The sequence below is a fragment of the Ranitomeya variabilis genome, chromosome 2, assembly GCF_051348905.1.
Source record: "Ranitomeya variabilis isolate aRanVar5 chromosome 2, aRanVar5.hap1, whole genome shotgun sequence".
NCBI lineage: Eukaryota > Metazoa > Chordata > Amphibia > Anura > Dendrobatidae > Ranitomeya > Ranitomeya variabilis.
Window position 1 is genome coordinate 250,965,107 of NC_135233.1, and position 22,002 is coordinate 250,987,108.

At 44.9% G+C, this 22,002-nt stretch overlaps 1 protein-coding gene and 1 long non-coding RNA gene across 2 annotated transcripts in view; one reads left to right on the forward strand and one right to left on the reverse strand.

Annotated features, from left to right (window-relative positions):
- Positions 1-22,002, forward strand: part of LOC143805354 (uncharacterized) — a 95,431-nt gene that overhangs the window by 10,049 nt on the left and 63,380 nt on the right. Inside the window, exon 2 of the long non-coding RNA XR_013221225.1 lies at positions 429-528. This is a non-coding gene — a long non-coding RNA (uncharacterized LOC143805354). The remainder of the gene's footprint in view (positions 1-428; positions 529-22,002) is intronic.
- On the reverse strand, positions 13,392-20,179 carry AMBP (alpha-1-microglobulin/bikunin precursor). Its single transcript, XM_077284580.1, has 10 exons — positions 19,777-20,179; positions 19,455-19,597; positions 19,181-19,257; positions 18,993-19,106; positions 18,697-18,798; positions 15,888-15,925; positions 15,270-15,345; positions 14,431-14,598; positions 13,981-14,154; positions 13,392-13,869 (listed from the first exon to the last, which is right to left on the reverse strand). Exons 1-10 carry the CDS (start codon positions 19,882-19,884, stop codon positions 13,838-13,840), a joined length of 1,032 nt encoding a protein of 343 aa, XP_077140695.1. The 5' UTR covers positions 19,885-20,179; the 3' UTR covers positions 13,392-13,837.

The following is a 22,002-nucleotide window of genomic DNA, read 5'->3' on the forward strand; positions in this document are numbered from 1 at the left end:
CCTGTTCTGTTCCTTGTGGGAGACCAGGGTCAACCCTTCCAAGGTAAATGTTGTTCCAGGCAAAGAAACCAAAGATCCCGAGTCAGGGATACCTGCCATAGGGTTCACCAACCTAGGGACAGAGTGTAACCCTGATAGGTTCCTGTCACGATAATGTAAAAATGTCATAATGTGAGGTTAGTTCTAGAAGGTACCATGGCACAGACACACGCTGCAGATTCGACCCCCCTCCTTTTCTCTGCTGCAGCACAGTGTAATTCAAGCCACTCCTTCCCCCCCCCTCCCCCAGGAATGTCTTTGTTTGCCCTGTGAAGCAAAAATGTAAAGAGTGGAAAAGGAGTGCATTTCGTAACTCAGCCCACTCAGTGATGTCATGACGAGAGGGCTTATCTTCACCCTACTGAGTTATGAGTGTGTCTTTTGTCCAGGGTCTAGCTGCTGGTCAGATATATGATGCATCTGGATATATGGTCGTCCTTCTCCTCCACAGCACACGGCCAGCCATGAGATAAGATGACATAACAAAATGTAAGTATTATTTTCATCGTTAATCCCATTTTATTTGTAATTGTATTGTACATATGAAATTTGTCTCCTTTATAATATCTTTTTATACTTTGTAAACACTGCCTACCTTTTTTGGAGTAAAATATAAAATTACTAGCTTGTCTCTCCATGCTCTATAACGAACTGTCGTGTCCTCTGAGGTGAATTACGATACTGATTTGGGTTGGCTTCGGACCCGTTAACACTTGGAAAATTGGAGCTGGTGGCCGCGGATTCGTACTGTGCGGTTGGGAGTCTTTGTAGCGACTGTCGGCGTTGATAATTATTGTTCCCGCCTGAGTGGGAGTAGTTATATTGCCCTCGCTGCAGCGTGCCTAATCGCCAGTACATAGCAGGCAGCCTTTCTGGCGACTAATTACCCTAGGTGCATTACTCTGACTGACCTGAGGGTAAGGGGGAGCCAGAGAGCTTCAAATTCAAAACCGGAAGTAGGATATAGATAAATCCCCTTCAGAAAGAACCAGGGGCAATCAAACAACCACAGTTCATGAAAAATTGGTGTGAGTGGTGGGGATGATAAAGTTATCTTCCCCGTGAACCGTGACATATCCGATGGGATTTGTGACAGTTCCCCCTAGAGGTATTGGCAAGAGAGGCTGAGGATGTTGTTCTGGTGCAGAACCCGAAGATCCTGAGTCAGGGATACCTGCCATCGGGGTCCCCAACCTAGGAACAGAGTGTAACCCTGATAGGTTCCCCCTAGATGTTGTGGCAGGAGAGGTCATGGAGACCCCACTGAACCGCGAGCTGGAAATGTCCCCTGGTAAGTTCAGGACAGCTCAGTTCCAGTGTCCCATGCAGAGACGCAGGTATGAAAAACGCACATATAAAAAGAAAGCCTGGAGGAATTGGGAAGGTGTGGTCGTGGAGGCGACAAGGGACATACGCACGAGGAACCCTCTAACACCGGCCAAGGATGTGGCTGGGGGTCAGGGTAAAATGGATAGAGTCAATCTAAGATAGATATTAAAAAATATCCATATTCGCGCTAATAAAAACCCTGAAAAGGAGAAATTGTTCCACAATGTGTAAAATAAATCAGTCGGTATATAAATTGCCAAAACAGTATGCTCATGTCTTATAGACACATAACCCCCGTCTGGGTGAATGGTATTTGGCCTAGTACTGGATATAAGCAGCTGCAAAATATTCTAAATATCATTGGAGTTCTTACCCAGAAGAGAAGGTCATGTCAGTGAAGGAGCTGCTTGACTGAAGACTGTAGTCCCAAGTATCGGCTGATAGTGTTATACTGAAGGCTGTAATCAAGAGTTCTGCTCACATGCGGCAGCTGCCCCGGCCGGTGGCAGCGTGACGCTTAGCTAGCACATGCAGCGACGTGCACTCATGCAGGCAGGCCGGCGTCCTCCTAGGTGCGCAAAGTGAAAGCGGCGCTGGGAAAGGACCTGCGTGCCGGGGTGAGTAACTTGACTGCTCACGTGACTAAAAGTGCAGTACGGATGGCGGTAGGGACCAAAAAGCCTTTAGTAGCAGTGCAGAGGCAGATGTACCTAGATATGCAATGTGATGCTAAAAGATACCTAGGAGAGTGCTGAAAGCGCTTGTACTGCATATCTCTGATTCTGCAAAAAGTGGATATATAGAGACCAGAAAAGGAATGGTTTTTACCTGCACATGCAGTGTTAATCCAGAAACTGTGCGTTGTGGTAGGAGTGCTGTCCAAGTTGCCCTCGCCCGACAAGCGCCGTTTCGCAAGTAGCTTCCTCAAGGGGCGTGGCTCAGAGATATGTAGTACAAGCGCTTTCAGCACTCTCCTAGGTATCTTTTAGCATAACATTGCATATCTAGGTACATCTGCTTCTGCACTGCTACTAGGGATACATATAGCACCTCCTTTTTCACAAATATAGTTCTGTGCATTGTATACCACTTGGTACATTTCTCTGAGCTACATGGCATTAATGACACATAAGATCTGTATTGTAATATTTTTTTAGCTCACTGTATTGTTTTTGGTACTGTGCTCCACAAGTCTCCCCTGGTATTTGGAGGTTTCCGTTCCCCCATTGTCTGTCTTTTATGATTGTTATATTTTAGAAAAAATTTTTTTTAATCATTTAAAATAAATATTTGGTTTTATTCACATTCTCTTTTCACTTAGTTTCTTTTGTGGCACCCACCACGTCAGAACATGTCTTGATACTTTATATTATGCATACAGCAGAGGTTATATACAGTAACTATTTGTATTCTCCATGACCCCCTTTTTTGGAGTTTGAAATTTGGATTATGATGTGTTCTGGCGTCCCCTAGACGGCATTTTGCTTTTTATTATTGTTTTTATTGTATTGTATTGCTTTTGTGGCGTAATTAATAAAATTGATCTTTTTATATAACGGTTGGGATCTCTTCTTTGTCCTACATATTATTTCATATGGGATTGGTTGTTTCAATCTATCACAATGAATGACATCACACTTTCCCCTGTACCGGAAATCCTCTGTCTTGCAGTAACCCTTGACTTTGCCTGTCCTTCAAACCGCACATCCAAGCTCTTGCCACCTCCTGTCGCCTCCAACTTAAAAATATTTCCAGAATCCGTCCTTTCCTCAACCATCAATTTACTAAAATGCTTGTGCATGTCCTAATCATCTCCCACATGACTACTGCAACATCCTCCTCTGTAGCCTACCTACTAACACTCTCGCACCTCTACAGTCCATCGTTAACTTTGCTGCCCAACGAATTAATCTCTCTCCTAGATACTCCTCCGCTTCTACCCTCTGCAAATCCCTTCATTGCCTCCCAATTCCCCACTTACCCAATTCAGACTACTAGCACTGACCTTCAAAGCCATCCATAACCTGTCTACTCTGTACATCTCCGAACTAATCTCCCGATCTCTTCCCTCATACAGTCTCCGGTCTTACCAAGACCCCCTTCTCTCCTCCACACTTTTTCGTTCCTCACCCAATCACCTCCAATATTTCTCCCGAATATCCTCCATTCTCTTGGATTCTGTAACTCTACATGTCCGATCCACCAAATTCGGATCCTTCAGATGGAACCTGAAAACCTGTCTCTTCAATAAAGCTTGCAGCCTGCAATGACCACGCTGCCACCTCAACACCACTAGAGCTACTGCAACCCCCAACCTACTGTCTCCTTCTCCATCATCCGGTAGAATGTAATCCCACAAGGGCAGGGTCCTCTCTCCTCTGTACTAGTCTGTCATTGTTAGTTTTTCCTTCAAGTCAGATCTGTATTATGTCTGTAACCCTTTCTCATGTACTTCACCATGGAATCAATTATGCCACATAAAGAAATATATACAGTGGTGACAAAATTTAGCTTTTTTTTTTTTTTTTTTAATAAAGAAGTTATTCCTTCCGTCTTATTATTGTAATACCATTTTCCTGGTGATGAGTTGAAAGTGCATGAAGTCGTCATGCAATACCTTAATTTTAACCATAGTGCTTTAGAATATAGATACGGTCATTTAATTAAAGAAAACTGGCTGCCAAAAGTTTTGCATATACTATTTATTGATCATTAATTCATTATTTACAATGCCATGACTTAGTACTGTATTTTCTACCATAACTTCTTGCTTTAATTACTGCAACATACCAATGTGGCATTGAAGCCATTGGGGTATTCAAGACATCCTGGGGATCTTGTTCCTTTCCATTTGCAAATCTGCTAAGAACTCATCTTTTATTGCTATTGGTATGGGCCCCAACTCGCCGAAATAACTCAACCCACAGGTGCGCTATAGGGATTAAATCAGGTGATTGGCTTGGCCATTGCAACAGGTGAACATTTTTCTTTGCTAACCAATTTTTTACTAAATTGGATGTGTGCTTAGGATTGTCTTTTAGGAATTTCCAGTCCTTGCCTATTTTGGTTTTACCATGTGGCAGCACTGCATTCTCCAGTATATCCTTGTACATGGTAGCATCCAGATATCCATCAATTTTGTGCAAGAGGGTCAATGGCAGATGCAGAAAAGTAGCCCCAAATCATGACATTGCCACCACCATGTTTCACTGTAGGTGTTTGGTACCTTACATCAGAGGTGTCAAACTGTATTCCTCGAGGGCCGCAAACAGGTCATGTTTTCAGGATTTCCTTGTATTGCACAGGTGATAATTTAATCACCTGCACAGAATGATTCCAGCACCTTGTGGAATGCTAAGGAAATCTTGAAAACACTCATGGTTTGCGGCCCTCGAGGAATGCAGTTTGACACCTCTGCCTTACATCATTATGTTCTCCAATTGGGCGGTGTATATAGTGCTTGCCATCACTACCAAACAGATTGAACCTGGATTCATCTGACCACAATACCTTAGACCAATCTGCCTCTTTCCATTGGCTGTGTTCTTTGGCAAACTCAAGTTGGACCTTCCGGTTCTTTGCAGAGATGAAAGGGTTCTTGACTGTAAGGCTACTTTCACACTAGCGTTAACTGCAATACGTCGCAAATGCGTCGTTTTGCCGAAAATACGCATCCAGCAAAAGTTCTTGCTGGATACGTTTTTTCGTCATAGACTAACATTAGCGACGCATTGCAAAACGTCGCGTCCGTTTTGCGACGCTTGGGCGTGTGGTAGCGGACCGTCGGGAGAAAAAAACGTTACATGTAACGTTTTTTGCTCCCGACGGTCCGCTTTTTCCGACCGCGCATGCGCGGCCGGAACTCCGCCCCCACCTCCCCGCACTTCCCCGCACCTCACAATGGGGCAGCGGATGCGTGGGAAGAATGCATCCGCTGCCCCCGTTGTGCAGCGGAGACAGCGCTAGCGTCGGGAACCTCGGCCCGACGCACAGCGACGGGTTGTTCCCGACGCTAGTGTGAAACTAGCCTAACTCGTGCATTCAACCCTAATGCTCTTAGTTGTAGCACCACAGTTTGATGACTCACTTTGACCCCATACTCTTCGTTCATTTTGTGCAAAATCTGTACAGCACTTTTATGGACATCAGATACTGACTTTTTCATAAAAATGTGTACCACTTTGGAGGAAGTTTTCTGTGGTCGTTCACTTCTAGGTTTGTCAACTGTTCTATAACTTTTTTTCTTTATTGTATGTGACACTTGACTCTTGAGAGCAATTGAATCCTGTAGCTACCTCTTTTTGGCTTTTGCCTGACTTCACTCACAGAATAATAAGCTTCCTGACATCTGGTGATAAATTTGGGTTTGTCTTTACCATGTTTTAACCGAAAAACACACAAAAAAAAGTAGGCAAAGTAAAAAAATGTTCCCGTCCCCCATGACAGCACACCTGAGAGAGGGATCCCCCCAGCCAGGACAGGAAACCTACTGAAATAAAAAGGCAGTACCTCTCCCTCGCTTCAGTTGGGTTTCCTGTCCTGATGGGAGCCCTAGTGCTGAAATCAAGGCGGTTTTGGAGACTCACCCACTCCTGTCCCAGCACTGGAAGAACAGGCAGAGAGCCTGTATGCCGGCCTACAGGCTGTGGAAGCGCCATTCGCAGGTCCTGGGGCCTTCGCGCACGTGCGGGCGTCGGTTCAGCGCAGTCCGGGGTCCTGAAGCTCTTCTGCAGCTGCCACGCCGCGCTCTCCCCCCTCTGCTGGCCGCCTTCGGCTCTGGACCTAACTTCCGGGTGTGCGGCAGGCGTCGACGTCAGTGCTGCGCGCCGGATCCAAGATGGCGGCGCCCATGGACGGACGCTGGCCGGGTTACAGGATCTTTTTGGCGGTTTCCTGGTGGGTGGGTGAGTCCACGGTGAAAGTGCTCACATCTATAGAGCTCCATTATGGAGGATTGTATCGAGCAGCAGCTACAACAGCAGCCTTTACTACAGCAGCCATTACTACAGCAGCAGCAAGAGGCCTTACCAGGTGCTATGCCTGGTCACCAGCATACTAAGAGGAGAAGCGCAGGCGCCCTGACCGAAGGTCGCAGGACTCCTCAGCTTCTAGGAGGGACATTGTCCGTACTCCAGATCAGCATCAAAATCCGGTACCCTTGATTTTCAGCGGGTGGTGAGTGATCTTCTTGAATGTCACATTGGTGGTAATGGGCTACATTTTTCTGCTTACTTGCCAGGCGCCGAGGAAGGCTAGTACCAAGTCAAAGAACAAAGAATGTTCCCTCTGTAAAGTCCTGCTAGCAGTCCAGTGGCAGAAAAGCCTCTGTGTGGACTGTATCCAAAAGACTATTCAGGATGAATCTCCTGGCTTTGCCTCTAGCCTCAGGGCCATGATTAGGGCAGAGGTTAAAGGGTCTTTAAAATCAGTCCTTAAAAAGTAGCAAAAGCCTAGAGACTGTTTCTAGGCTTCTAGGAGAAAAGGAAGCGTACTTTCCCAGTTAATGCTAAAGTAAAAGCCCTTATAGAGAAGGAGTGGAAGAAGCCTGAAAAATCTGGTAGCCTTCCCTCATCTTCTAAGAGACGGTATCCCTTCGAGGAACAGGATTCAGAAGTGTGGGATAAAGTCCCTAAGATTGATGGTGCGGTGGCTAGGTCATCTAAAAAGTCATCTCTACCCTTAGAGGACTCGGGCGTCCTAAGAGACCCATTAGACATGGATGCATTTTTAAAATACACCTGGGAGGCGGACGAGGGGGTCTAAAACCGGCAATAGCCGGGACATGTGTTGCCCGCTCCCTTATTGTCTGGCTGCAACAAATAGAGGATCAATTGAAATCTAAGGTGCCAAGAGAAGAGGTCCTAGCAAATATGGCAATGGCACAAGGAGCGGCAGCTTTCATAGCAGAATCTTCAGCAAACTCTGTAAGACTAGCAGCTAGGGTAGCGGGATTGTCTAATGCAGCTAGACGCGCCTTGTGGTTAAAGGGGTGCCCGGGTGACTTGCCCTCAAAAAATAGACTTTGTTCCATCCCGTGTGATGGCAAATTCCTCTTTGGTCAGAAGCTGGAGGACATTTTAGAAAAAGCAGGCGCCAAGAAAAAAGGTTTTCCTCGCTTCCCGGTGGATACCAGAAGGCCTTATTTTCGGAGAGGAAAATGTAATAGAGGCTCCCCCCCCCCCCCCCCCCCCCCCGGGAGATAGAAGGAACTGGAACTGGGACTATAGAGATAGAAAAGGATCTGGGTACATGTTTAAGGGACCCTCCACATCAGCAAAAAAGCCCTCCCAATGACGCCAAGCCAGAGGTAAGGGGAAGGCTCTCTTTATTTTTCCCCGCCTGGATAAGTATTTCCCCCAGTCATTGGGCATTGAGTGTCGTCAAGGATGGCCTAAAAATAGACTTTATTTATCCACCTCGACAGACTTTTGTGTTGACACCCCACAGAAAATTCCCAGAGGATCAGCTAGCTCTGGAAACAGAGGTATTGGGGCTAGTACTAAAACGGGTTCTAGTAGAAGTTCCAAGGGAAGAGGAAGGAAAAGGTTTTTATTCCCCTCTCTTTTTGATACAGAAACCAGATGGCTCGCTAAGGACTATTGTCAACTTGAGGAAACTCAATCGGTCAGTGATTAATTACTCCTTCAAAATGGAGTCGGTAAACTCAGCGATAAAAATGCTGTTCCCGAACTGCTTCATGGCAGCTATAGACTTAAAGGACGCTTACTATCATGTCCCAATCCATCGGGACTATCAAAAATTTCTGAGGGTAGCAGTGTTTGTCCAAGGGCAACTCAAACACTACCAGTATGCTGCCCTCCCGTTTGGTCTATTGATAGCACCAAGAATATTCACCAAATTAATGTCAGAGGTCATGTCCTTCCTCCGTTCCCGAGACATAGTCGTTGTCCCGTACCTAGATGACTTCCTTATAATAGGGAGGTCGGTGGATCACTGTCTTGCACAAATAGAGGAGGTGACTACGACCCTAGCAGTATTAGGTTGGAAAATGTCATCAAGTCGAGATTAACACCAGAGAAAGTTCAGTTCTTCCTGGGGTTGGTTCTAGATTCCACGTGCCAACTCTGTCTCCTACCGGAGAGCAAAATATTCAAAATACAGAGTCTTGCCTCAAGACAAGGAAATGATGCTCAGTAGTGTGTGTGTCCTCCACGTGCCTGTATGATCTCCCTACAATGCCTGGGCATGCTCCTGATGAGGCGGTGGATTGTCTCCTGAGGGATCTCCTCCCAGACCTGGATTAAAGCATCCGCCGACTCCTGGACAGTCTGTGGTGCAACGTGACGTTGGTGAATGGAGCGAGACATGATGTCCCAGATGTGTTCAATCGGATTCAGGTCTGGTGAACGGGCGGGCCAGTCCATAGCCTCAATGCCTTCATCTTGCAGGAACTGCTGACACACTCCAGCCACATGAGGTCTGGCATTGTCCTGCATTAAGAGGAACCCAGGGCCAACCGCACCAGCATATGGTCTGAGGATCTCATCTCGGTACCTAATGGCAGTCAGGCTACCTCTGGCGAGCACATGGAGGGGTGTGCGGCTCTCCAAAGAAATGCCACCTCACACAATTACTGACCCACTGCCAAACCGGTCATGCTGAAGGATGTTGCAGGCAGCAGATCACTCTCCACGGTATCTCCAGACTCTGTCACGTCTGTCACATGTGCTCAGTGTGAACCTGCTTTCATCTGTGAAGAGCACAGCAAATTTGCCAATCCTGGTGTTCTGTGGCAAATGCCAAATGTCCTGCACCGTGTTGGGCTGTGAGCACAACCCCCATCTGTGGACTCGGGCACTCTTGCGTTTTTTCCACGGTTTTATCGTGTTTTTATAGTAAAAAACCGCGAGAAATCCTGAACGTGTGTGCACACAGCCTTATTGGACAGCTACCAGTCTTTATATATTCTTTGTTCATTGGACCCCCTTAGTTTGCTCTGTGATATTCTCCCCTTGAGCGCGGTCAGTCTTTTAACCTTTGTTATTTTAGCTGTGTGCTTATAGTCATTGTCTTGTTGGAAGGTGAACATTCAGCTAAGTCTGAGATCCAGAGCACTCTGGAAGAGGTTTTCATCCAGGATCTCTCTGTGTACTTGGCCGCATTCATGTTTCCTTCAATGACAACCAGTCGTCCTGTCCCTGCAGCTGAAAAACACCCCCATAGCGTGATGCTGCCACCACCATGTTTCACTGTTGGGATTGTATTGGGCAGGTGATGAGCAGTGCCTGGTTTTCTCCACACATACCGCTTAGAATTTTCACCAAAAAGGTCTATCTTAATCTCATCAGACCAGAGAATCTTATTTATCATAGTCTGGGAGACCTTCATGTGTTTTTTAGCAAACTCTTTGCGGGCTTTCATATTTCTTGCACTGAGGAGAGGCTTCCGTCGGGCCACTCTGCCATAAAGGCCCGACTGGTGAAGGGCTGCTGTGATAGTTGACTTAATGGAACTTTTTCCTATCTCCCTACTGCATCTCTGGAGCTCAGCCACCGTGATCTTGGGATTCTTCTTTACCTCTCTCACCAAGGCTCTTTTCCCACGATTGCTCAGTTTGGCTAGACGGCCAGGTCTAGGAAGACTTCTGGTGGTCCCAAACTTATTCCATTTAAGGATTATGGAGGCCACTGTGCTCTTAGGAACTTTGAGTATTGCAGAAATTCCGTTGTAACCTTGGCCAGATCTGTGCCTTGCCACAATTCTGTCTCTGAGCTCTTGGCCAGTTCCTTTGACCTCATGAGTCTCGTTTGGTCTGACGTGCACTGTGAGTTGTAAGGTCTTACATAGACAGGTGTGTGCCTTTCCAAATCAAGTCCTATCAGTTTAATTGAACACAGCTGGCCTCCAATGAAGGAGTAGAACCATCTCAAGGAGGATCACATGGAAATGGACAGCATGTGACTTAAATATCAGTGTCTGAGCAAAGGGTCTGAATACTTATGACCATGTGATATTTCAGTTTTTCTTTTTTATTACATTTGCAAAAATTAGATTTCTGTTTATTTTCAGTCAAGATGGGATGTAGAGTGTACATTAATGAGAAAAAAATGAACTTTTTTGAATGTACCAAATGGCTGCAATGAAACAGAGTGAAAATTTTAAAGGGGTCTGAATACTTTCTGTTTTCAGTATATATACACGAATGATTAGGAAACCCTAAACACTAACAGTGGTCCGGTAGTTTGACACATTGCACTGTACCTGATCCTTCATTCATACCTTGTACATACTGTCTCAGTACCTCACAATTCTGAGCTGCTCTCCCTATTCTGCTGATGCAGTCACTGTACATACATTACTGATCCTGTACTGATCCGGAGTTACATCCTGTATTATACCCCAGAGCTGCACTCTCTATTCTGCTGGTGCAGTCACTGTGTACATACTGTACATTACATTACTGATCCTGTACAGATCCTGAGTTACATCCTGTATTATACCCCAGAGCTGACTCACTATTCTGCTGGTGCAGTCACTGTGTACATACATTACATTACTTATCCTGTCCTGATCCTGAGTTACATCCTGTATTATACTCCAGAGCTGCATTCACTATTCTGCTGGTGCAGTCGCTGTGGACTTACATTACTGATCCTGAGTTACATCCTGTATTATACTCCAGAGCTGCACTCACTATTCTGCTGGTGCAGTCACTGTGTACATACATTACATTACTTATCCTGTCCTGATCCTGAGTTACATCCTGTATTATACTCCAGAGCTGCACTCACTATTCTGCTGGTGCAGTCACTGTGTACATACATCACATTACTCATCCTGTACTGATCCTGAGTTACATCCTGTATTATACTCCAGAGCTGCACTCACTATTCTGCTGGTGCAGTCACTGTGTACATACATCACATTACTTATCCTGTCCTGATCCTGAGTTACATCCTGTATTATACCCCAGAGCTGCACTCCCTATTCTGCTGGTGCATTCGCTGTGTACATACATTACATTACTGATCCTGAGTTACATCCTGTATTATACTCCAGAGCTGTATTCACTATTCTGCTGGTGCAGTCGCTGTGTACTTACATTACTGATCCTGAGTTACATCCTGTATTGTACTCCAGAGCTGCACTCATTATTCTGCTGGTGCAGTCACTGTGTACATACATTACATTACTGATCCTGTACTGATCCTGAGTTACATCCTGTATTATACTCCAGAGCTGCACTCACTATTCTGTTGGTGCAGTCGCTGTGTACATACATTACTGATCCTGTACTGATCCTGAGTTACATCCTGTATTATACTCCAGAGCTGCACTCACTATTCTGCTGGTGCAGTCACTGTGTACATACATTACATTACTTATCCTGTACTGATCCTGAGTTACATCCTGTATTATTCTCCAGAGCTGCGCTCACTATTCTGGTGCAGTCCCTGTGTACATACATTACATTACTGATCCTGAGTTACATCCTGTATTATACTCCAGAGCTGCACTCACTATTCTGCTGGTGCATTCGCTGTGTACATACATTACATTACTGATCCTGAGTTACATCCTGTATTATACCCCAGAGCTGCACTCACTATTCTGCTGGTGCATTCGCTGTGTACATACATTACATTACTGATCCTGTACAGATCCCAATGACAGGACGTTTAACCCCACCAGTGCTGGATATAATTGTACTTCCGTGCTGTGCTCAGCATCTCTGGCAGCGCGTGTGAAGTATAGTCACAGGGACTTATGTCATGTAAGAGATGACGAGGTACCTTCCAAGTAAACACACACACACCCTTCTGTCATGGCTTCTTAAAGCAACAAGTCATTTTGCCTTCCTGGTAGGGATGGGGTTAAAGGCACAGCCCTACAGCACTATTCTGTCCTCTCCCCCTTTTTACCAACTTTTCAAAGGCTTCATTCACCTTGTGCAGCCACACAGAAAATGCAGGGATGGATTGATGCCTGTATAGAGTAGGCCCGGCTTGGATGGAGGAGGTGGGGGGGTATTTGATGTAGTAATCTCCCCTCCCCCAGTGGGCTTTTTAGAGAGCTTTATAACTCCAGATAAAGAGCTGAGGTTTGGACCATTGACATTGTAGCCAAGGACCCACTATTGGAGGTGGCTAACCAGTGAATGCAATTGTATGTGCGGCTGTTATTTTGCAGTTAATGACCAATTCGGAGACCAGGGGTCTATAGGCATTTAGAGTAGCAGGTCAGTGACCAGCAAACTGAAGGGTTAATGCCAATATGGAGGTATATTAAGAGGGGTTTGTTAAAGGGGTTTGTTTGCTTTCATAATTGAAAAAGCAGGGATTTTCAGTAGCACATGGCATTTCTGGAGTGTGCTGAGCTTGTGGGGGGCAGAGATGATAGTGAGGTCAGGGCTGTGAGTATAATGCTAGATTGTGTTCCCATGATGAGCTTTTGGTGAGTTTTTGATGTTGCAGAATTTCTGCACCTATTATTTAAATGACGTTATTTGCGTTTTTTTTAACATGCTTTTTTATTGTGTTTTTGCTGCTGCAGGGTTTGTCTCCGTTTTGTGTGTCATTCTTTATTGATATACATAGGTGCGGATTACATGCGTTTTTTATCTGTGGATTTTCCGTATCTAATGTAAGTCTATGGCAAAAATCTACACATAGAACTCATCGTTCCCACAAGACATGCTGCTGATTTGACAAACACACCACAGGTCAGTTTATGACGCCTATATAAGAAGCACAGAAGGCATGAGATTTCTGGAAATCCCATCCACTTTGCTGGAACTATAAGACCTGCAGCATCAAAAACGCGACAAAAGCTCATCATGGGAACATAGCCTCAATGAAATGGTGGGGCAGGTGGACCTGAAAGCTCAAGGGTTAACCACCCCCAGGGCAGACTATTTCAGGAATGTACAGTGGATGAAGCTGTTAAAAGGCGACTGAAATGATATCTGAGAAATAAATGTGTGTGTATTCAGATGTCAATAATATTAACTGGAAAGAGAATATGAATAATCAGGTCCATTTAGATTTTCACACCAGCAGGACTCGCTTAGATATTTATTTATTAGCAGACAGAAAATATTAATTATATTGTAAAGAAAAAAAAAGTTTTGAAAAAGTTCTCAGGAAATTGTGAAGTTATGATTGCTAACGTGATAGTTTGTCCTTTGCTGCCATCTAGTGGCCATAGTGTAGTATTAGAACACTGGCAAAGGGATACAGACTGGATGGGCCCAGCATGGATTTGGACGAGTTTAATAAAGTAAAGACATTTGCCACTTTCTCCTTCCCATTCAACAATTTTTATAACACTTCCTGAGCAATCAAAATATTTTGTCTGTAAAGCTGAAGACTTTATAGACAATTATATTAAAGTTATAACAGGTGATGTGCAGATCTGGCTGCCTCCTTCTCCAATTAGATCATATTGATTCATAGCTATCTGTCGCTTAACCCAGTTACATCGAATGACACAATAGTAGAAACTCCCCTCAATTGCCGACGTCTAGAAATTCTTCTTCATCTGAAAGGTAGAAATACAAAGAAAAATAGATTTTGAGCTCAGCCCTGGCATGTCATGGGTGAATGTCAGTAATTGATGGTTTAGGAGATACAACTTCTCCCCCATACTTACCATTTGTAGGTACCCCACAGTACTCCTTGCACTCTTTCTCCGTGTAGAAGTGATTACCGTTTCCTTGACAGCCGCCATATTCGAAGGTCACGCACTTTCCTTCAGTGGCATCGAATGCCCAGCGGGACTGAACACCTCGGCAAGGGCCTTTGACGATTGGTAAGCGGCAGGCAGCTAGAAGAAAGAAGACCAGTTGATGTAAGGGGAAATGTCCCCTCTGGTGTGACCATTACTGCATTTGGGGGCATTTTGTGGGGTTGGAGAAGATGTCATTGGAGCTCCCTAGCTCAGCTCAGTCCAGATTGTAAGGGAAGGAGGGCATTGCTGTTAGTGGCAGGGGAAAAAGACCTTACGTGTTTTCAGGGCCACATAGGACAGAACTCCCTGTTTCATGGTGGGCTACAATATTTGTATGCCCATCAATCATGGTATCCCCCATAACGCGCTCACCTTCTGTTCTGCAGGTCTGGAGGCAATAGCGCTCCGTATCAAAGTTGTTGAGGTTTCCAAGGCAACCGCCATATTGGAAAATCTCACAGGCCATGGAAGAAGAGTTGTAGAAATGGCGCTTTACGGATCCCAGACATGGACCAGCAGCCGGGGCCAAATGGCAGGAGCCTGGGGGGACGAGAATAGGATTATCTGGGCATATGTAATAGAAAAGATGCTCAGGACTGAGCTGCAAAAGTAGCCCTGATTTTTCATACACTGTAGTTTATTCTTGTTTGCAGTCATTGAATGGAAACATTCTAAAATCCGATATTGAAGGCCGGTCACCAAGCTGGAGACTGTTACAATGTATCGGAGTCTACAGATAATTAGATTTCTGCGGTGCTTAGCAAAGAAATACAATGTAACAAAACATCAGCTGCATGATAAATAGAGACCAGCTAAAATATTTGCAGGACTCTGGTCCAGTCTCCTCTTTGATCCTCTGTGGCAGCCGGATCCGGGCACTGCGAGCCTCCTCGTTGGGCATCCTGGGCGCCTTCTGCAATTGTGGGAGCCCTGTAATCGCATGACGCCCCCTGGATGTCAGATGAGGAACTTGCCCGGCGCTGGCTGCCACAGAGGATCAAAGTGGAATAATGTGAGACTTATTGATGATTTCTAATGAGAATTTTTACAGTATCTGTGTTACCAAACGTCTTCTTCTGGATGTTCACAAAGATTCTTTCACTGGTAGCAAGCATGATTTTTAAAAATGCTAAATAACTGCAAAACTAAGACTATTATGAAGGTAATGGAGTAAAAGCTTAATATCTCTGTGATGATTGGGTTACGCTCACCTGCCCTGTTATTTATAAATGGTGTGTCAGCTCCAGAGCCCTCCTCCTCCTCAGCAACCACTGCTCTCTGGGATCTCTGAAAATTAAAATCCAGGTGAGTGATAACCATAGCAGTGGTGCCAAGTGTCGGCCATTGTAACATGCAAGCATTTAGGAGGGGTGGGCCCTGATGGGCATTTGCCCAATCCCGTTTGAAAGCCATAAACTATTGGAACCTATAGAGGGTAAATAGAGCGGTGGTCGGAGGTCAGCCGCTCCAGAAATGTCCTTCTGGCCTGACGCTGAACAGGAATCTTGTTGATGAAATGCTGCCGGAGCAATAACACTAAGGAGGCAGTGCCAGTCAAGATCTCTGCTTGCTGAAAGTGAATGGAAAAATGGCTTGTTTTCATCTCTATCGGGGATATGGATGTCCCCATCACTCTGCCGGGAGGATGGTTGCAGCTCTGCATTGTGTATGCAGGACGTAATCAGGATGGGTTTTCAGCATCTGGATGTGAACATGAATGTTCACATTCACTGACAGCAAGCAGAAATAAGTCTGATAATCTGTAAATCTTTGTCATCGTTACCTTAGTTTTGCTATAACAGGCCATGATTTCTTGTAAAGGCTCTTACCCTGCGCGTCACCTCGATATCCCCTGGGGTACATTCACCTGTTCAAGCAGACGAAATAAGTATTTAATATTTTTTCCCCTCCCCTCTTTACCGTCTCCATCTATCTGCCATGTTGGGGAAAAAAAAAATATCTGCATTAATTTTTTTTGAGTATCTGGTAATTAGTTTGTCTCTAATTGAGCAGAGGGAATATAAACTCCAAGCGAATGTGGCGCTAATCACTTTAAGATACTTGAATACATCCACTTCCAGTGAAAAACTTCTGTTACCTGATGAAGGCTGCACTGTAAAAATAGCAGCCGAAACGCGTTGTATTGTATTTTTAAAATATTTTTTTTCCTTTTTTTTGTTTTGAGAAAATAAATGAACTTTTATTAACATTTTTTCACTGGAAGTGGATGTATTCAAGAAATCCTAAGGTGATTAGTGCCACATTCGCTTGGAGGTTATTTTCCCTTTGAATTCACCACCTTGGATCATGTGGATCTGAAGCAGGATCAACACATAGTTCTCCAAAGTGAGCTGCACACCTTATTGGATTATACAACATATGGAGAAGAGTTGCCTAAAGAATTGATTCCTTGAGAATCTCAACGTGCATTTCTTACCGATTGAAGGTGAGCATAACCACAACTAAAAGATTTTTTTACTGTTGGTAAAAACGTATTAGGCTACTTTCACACTAGCGTTAACTGCAATCCGTCACAATGCGTCGTTTTGCAGAAAAAACGAATCCTGCAAAAGTGCTTGCAGGATGCGTTTTTTTCTCCATTGACTAACATTAGCGACGCATTGCGACGGATTGCCACAAGTCGCCACCGTCGTGAGACGGTTGCGCCGTGTTGTGGCGGACCGTCGGGAGCAAAAAATGTTACATGTAACGTTTTTTGCTCCCGACGGTCCGCTTTTTCCGACCGCGCATGTGCGGCCGGAACTCCGCTCCCACCTCTCCGCACCTCACAATGGGGCAGCGGATGCGCTGGAAAAATGCATCCGCTGCCCCCGTTGTGCGGCGGAGACAACGCTAGCGTCGGTGACCTCGGCCCGACGCACTGCGACGGGCCGAGCCCGACACTAGTGTGAAAGTAGCCTTACTCTCAGAGGAAGCGCCCCACTTGTCTTTTTTTTCCCTCTTTCCCTAAACCAGGGTATTTCTAAAGTCTAATTGAGCAGAGGGGTCCCCCTGCTGGTGCATTCTGGTATAGCCCACCATTGTGGCACTGAAAGTTCTGAAGCATCTTAACTCCCCTGACTCCCCCTGTTTGCTAATATTGTGAAATATGGGAGGGGGGGGGGGCTCTGAGCAGAGTCCAAAAATTCACTTAGGGCATAGCATATGCTGAGACGAATCACCCTCTTCTCATGAGCCTGAATAATAACTGGAATGTATTGCCTTCTATTATCAGCCATTTCAAGCTGGGTAGATGCTTTACTATAGAGCAGATGACTTCTGTCGCTCTCTGTTATCAGTCAGGATACGTAGTCATATAAAAGCCTAGATCACATTTTTGCAGTGCTGAGAACCGCCAGAGACCCAATCACACTGCTACACTTTAGGGTTCGCACTTTCTTAAATTTCAAGTGCTTTACAGATTTTGGACACTTTTTTTGCACTTTTTTATTGTTGATTTGCATCCTAAATACAAAACTTGGCAACTTTTCAAATAGTATTCATTAAAAATGTCTTATTTTGTTACTGTAGAGACAGTGCGGCTCCACATAGCTGGCTGTTCTGCTGCTTCTGGCGTAGATCTGGTAACACACTGGCCCTTGTCAGCGCTATATCTCCTCCTCCCTTCTCTAATCTGGAGTTGTAGATCGTACAAGGAGGGAAAGAGAGAGTGGCAGTGAGCGAATCCCAATATTTGAGGAGAGCTGATCCCACATGCACATCGCAGGGAGAGCGCACATCACTCTGCAGGGAGAGGGTGTACATTCTACAGAGCACCTACAACAGAGGAGGAGAGAGGGGAAAGCAATAGACACAAGCTAATGTCTGTCAGAACTAGGGAAAATCAGTCCAGGAATGAAGCTGTGCTGATACCTGAACATACAGCTCTGGCAAAAATTAAGAGACCACCACATCAAATACCTGTAATGGCCAGCCCAATCTCCAGACCTGAACCCCATTGAGAACCTCGGGAATGTAATCCAGAGGATGATGGATAGTCACAAGCCATCAAACAAAGAAGAACTGCTTACATTTCTGCGCCAGAAGCAGTGTGAAAGACTGGTGGAAAGCATGCCAAGACGCATGGAAGCTGTGATTAACAATCGTGGTTATTCCACAAAATATTGATTTCTGAACTCTTCCTGAGTTAACACATTAGTATTGTTGTTTCTAAATGATTATGACCTTGTTTTCTTTACATTATTTAAGGTCAGAAAGCACTGGTATTTTTTTTATTATTTTGACCATTTCTCCTTTTCAGAAAAAAAAAATACAAAATGTATTGCTTGGAAATTCAGAAACATGTCAGAAGTTTATAGAATAAAAGAACAATTTACATTTTACTCAAAAATATATGTATAAAGAGAAAAATCAGACAAACTGACAATTTTGCAGTGGTCTCTAAATTTTTGCCAGAGCTGTATATCCAGCCTACATTACTGGGTAGGAGGAGATCCCAAAGGAGAAAAGACTGAACTCAGGGGCGGCCGGTAAACTTCTTTACAGGAGGCCTGAAAATAAATGAAGGAATGGAGACTGCAAACTGACTGAGGCTCATGGCCACTACTAATCGCTCTGCTTTCCATGTGAAGGTTCCTAGCCTTTGGGACAGTAATGATTGTGCGACAATTACCATACCTTTATTCTCAAGGACGAAAATGGAATCTTCTGCAATTCCTTGCTCCACAGCAAACTGCTTGAAGTCATCGATGAGGCTCTGCCTGAGCTCTGGGGTTCGCCCTGTCCTCGGACAGAAAAGTGACTGTTATCTTCAAACATTGAGGTGATCCCAAAACCCTTGTGTGCATAGGTGGTTTGTGTGTGATCACTGAGGGTCCCGCTGATCACCATGTAGTAGTTCTTCCGGAGGGCTCCTTTATATGACTGGTCGGATGTAGCTTGTGGCATCTCGCACCATCTTGCTGTGCACTCACCGTACAGTTTGACTGTCGTGGTGGTCTCCCCTCTCTTTGTCTTCCTCATCAACATAGTCGCATACTCATTGTAGTTGGTAAAAACTATGTAATTTACGACTTCGGCACCATATTCTATAGGGAGGACACAGGGCTGTTATAGCAATGGTCATAGCAGGCCGCATGAGGAAATCTATAGGTAAACTTACTGTCACTGAAGTATTTAAATTTCCCTGGGACGTCGGTCTTCTGATAGGTACCGGAAATTTGATTGCAGGTTCCACGTCTAATAGGGAATATTAATATGTGCTTTAAGGTTGCTGTATTCTAAGTTCACCACTAGGGGGCGATAAAACGACTAAGCACTTGTAGCAATTGCAGATGGCACCAATGCAGAATCCGCACCCCCCTCCTCCATTCCCTTCTCATGGCAAATATTCAGGATCCCTTTTCGCACCTCCTAGTCACCATATTCTAATGTACCTCATCCTGGTGCTGAGAGTCTGGATATCCTTGTCCGTCTCGCCTTCACTCAGCTCCATTGTCCCCATGTCATATTTGCCTTTGTACTTCTTAAGCCATTTACACGTGGAACCAATGGCAACATCATACCACTTACCAAAAATCTAAGACGAGCAGAGAGAGGGGCATTCGGTTAAAAAGAAATATTGGCACATTGTTGACACGTTCACAAAGCAGTGTAATAGGTTTACCAGGACCACTGATTGGCAAATGCAAAGTCAATGGAGGCCAATGCTGATTGTCCAGGAAACCTCAAAGTAATAAATAGTTTATAGATTCTTACCCCATTCACATCGAAATTCTCCTGAGTTGGGATGAAGTCTTCTGTCTGTACAGGGCTCCCGGTCCCTATGGCCAGGATAACCGGCAGGAGACACAGGCAAATCTTCATGGCCACGGTCCGCTCACTGCCGCCTCTGTCCGCTAATAACTGTGTAATGGGAAGAAATCACCTGGGACATGGACTCAGGGTTTCATCACAAAAGCTGACCAATGGCAAAAAAGGTCTATTGATCTGAACTTCAAATAAAGGTGACACGGCGATTCCTCCCACCCTGCGGGGGCCCCAGTGGGGGCAGCAAATCAATAACATGTATTATCTATGAAAGTTAGCGAGTTTAGAAGACCCCTGAACCTAAAGTTATCTGCAGAATATAGGTCGGGATGTGAAAGGCAAACACAGTGACACTGACACTCGAGGTACAGGATAATATATAAGTACAGGATAGTTTTAGGCGCTCCCTCAAAACACATTTGTTCAGAGCAGCCTATCGCGTTCCCTAATGAAAGTCATTTTATGTGTAAGTGTGTGTGTAGCCCATTCACTACTTCCATCTACCCCCCACCCCCTGAAGATGGCTGGACCATCACTGTAAATACATAATTGTAAATACACACCTGTAATTTTGTATCTCCCCCACCTCATTGTAGATTGTAAGCTCTCACGAGCAGGGTCGTCTTATTGTGCTTTAATCATTATATTATTGTGAACGCTGTTACTTATGACTTGTATTTGAAACTGTTTAACTGTAAAGCGCTGCGGAATATGTTGGTGCTATATAAATAAAGATTATTATTATTATAATGACGCTGACACTTGGGGTACAGGATAATGACGCTGACACTTGGGGTACAGGATAATCTCACAAGATCTCCTTCTCGACTCCCCTATTATCTCTTTTTCCCACAGTCACATACAAGATTTCTCCCGTGCATCCCTCCTTCTCTGGAACTCTTTACCCCAACATATCAGACTCTCGCCTACTGTGGAAACCTTCAAAAGGAACCTGAAGACCTACCTCTTCCGGCAAGCCTACAACCTGCAGTAACCACCGATCCAACAAACAGCTGCACGACCAGCTCTGCCCTCACCTACTGTATCCTCACCCATCCCTTGTAGACTGTGAGCCTTTGCGGGCAGGGCCCTCTCTCCTCCTGTACCAGTTATGACTTGTATTGTTTAAGATTATTGTACTTGTTTTTTATGTATACCCCTCCTCACATGTAAAGCGCCATTGAATAAATGGCGCTATAATTATAAAAATAATGACGCTGACACTTGGGGTACAGGAAATAACGCAACATTCAGGGTACGGGATAATGACGCTGACACTTGGGGTACAGGATAATGACCCTGACTCTCGGGGCACAGGATAATAACACTGACACTTGGGGTACAGGATAATAATGCTTACACTTGGGTACAGGATAATGACACTGATAACCAGGGTACAGGATAATGACGCTGACACCCGAGGTGCAGGATAATGATGCTGACACTCGGGGTACAAGATAATGCCGCTGACACTTGGGGTACAGGATAATAATCTTCATGATTAAGGGTGCTCAGTCACCGGAAACGCGTTGATCTTGGTTTTAATGTGCTGATGTTTTGTCCTCACACGCTATTTTGAAGTGAAATAAAGCTACGGATCTTTCACTGCATCGTTGAGCTGGATTCTTTTCCTTTTATACAGGATAATAATGCTTACACTTGGGGTACAGGATAATGACGCTGACACTTGGGGTACAGGATAATGTCACTGACACTTGGGGTTCAGGATAATGACACTAATACCCAGGGTACAGGATAATGATGCTGTTACTCGGGGTATAGGACAATAACGCTGATACTAGGGGTACAGGTTAATGAAACTGACAGTCGGGATGCGGGTTAATGACACTGACACTTGGGGTACAGGATAATGATGCTGACACTCGGGTAGTGGATAATAATGCTGACACTCGGGGAACAGGGGTACAAGATAAAGCTACTGAAACTCAAGGTACTGGATAATGACACTGACACTCTGAGTACGAGATAATGGCGCTGACACTCGGGGTACAGGATAAATACATTTATGGTACTGGATACCGACATTGACACTTGGGGTACAATATAATGAAACTGACACTCTGAGTACTGGATAATTACACTGACCCTTGGGGTGTCTTAGTACTTGTGTCATCAGCTTTCAGTACATTTAATCTTCCCCACGTTCTTCATTTC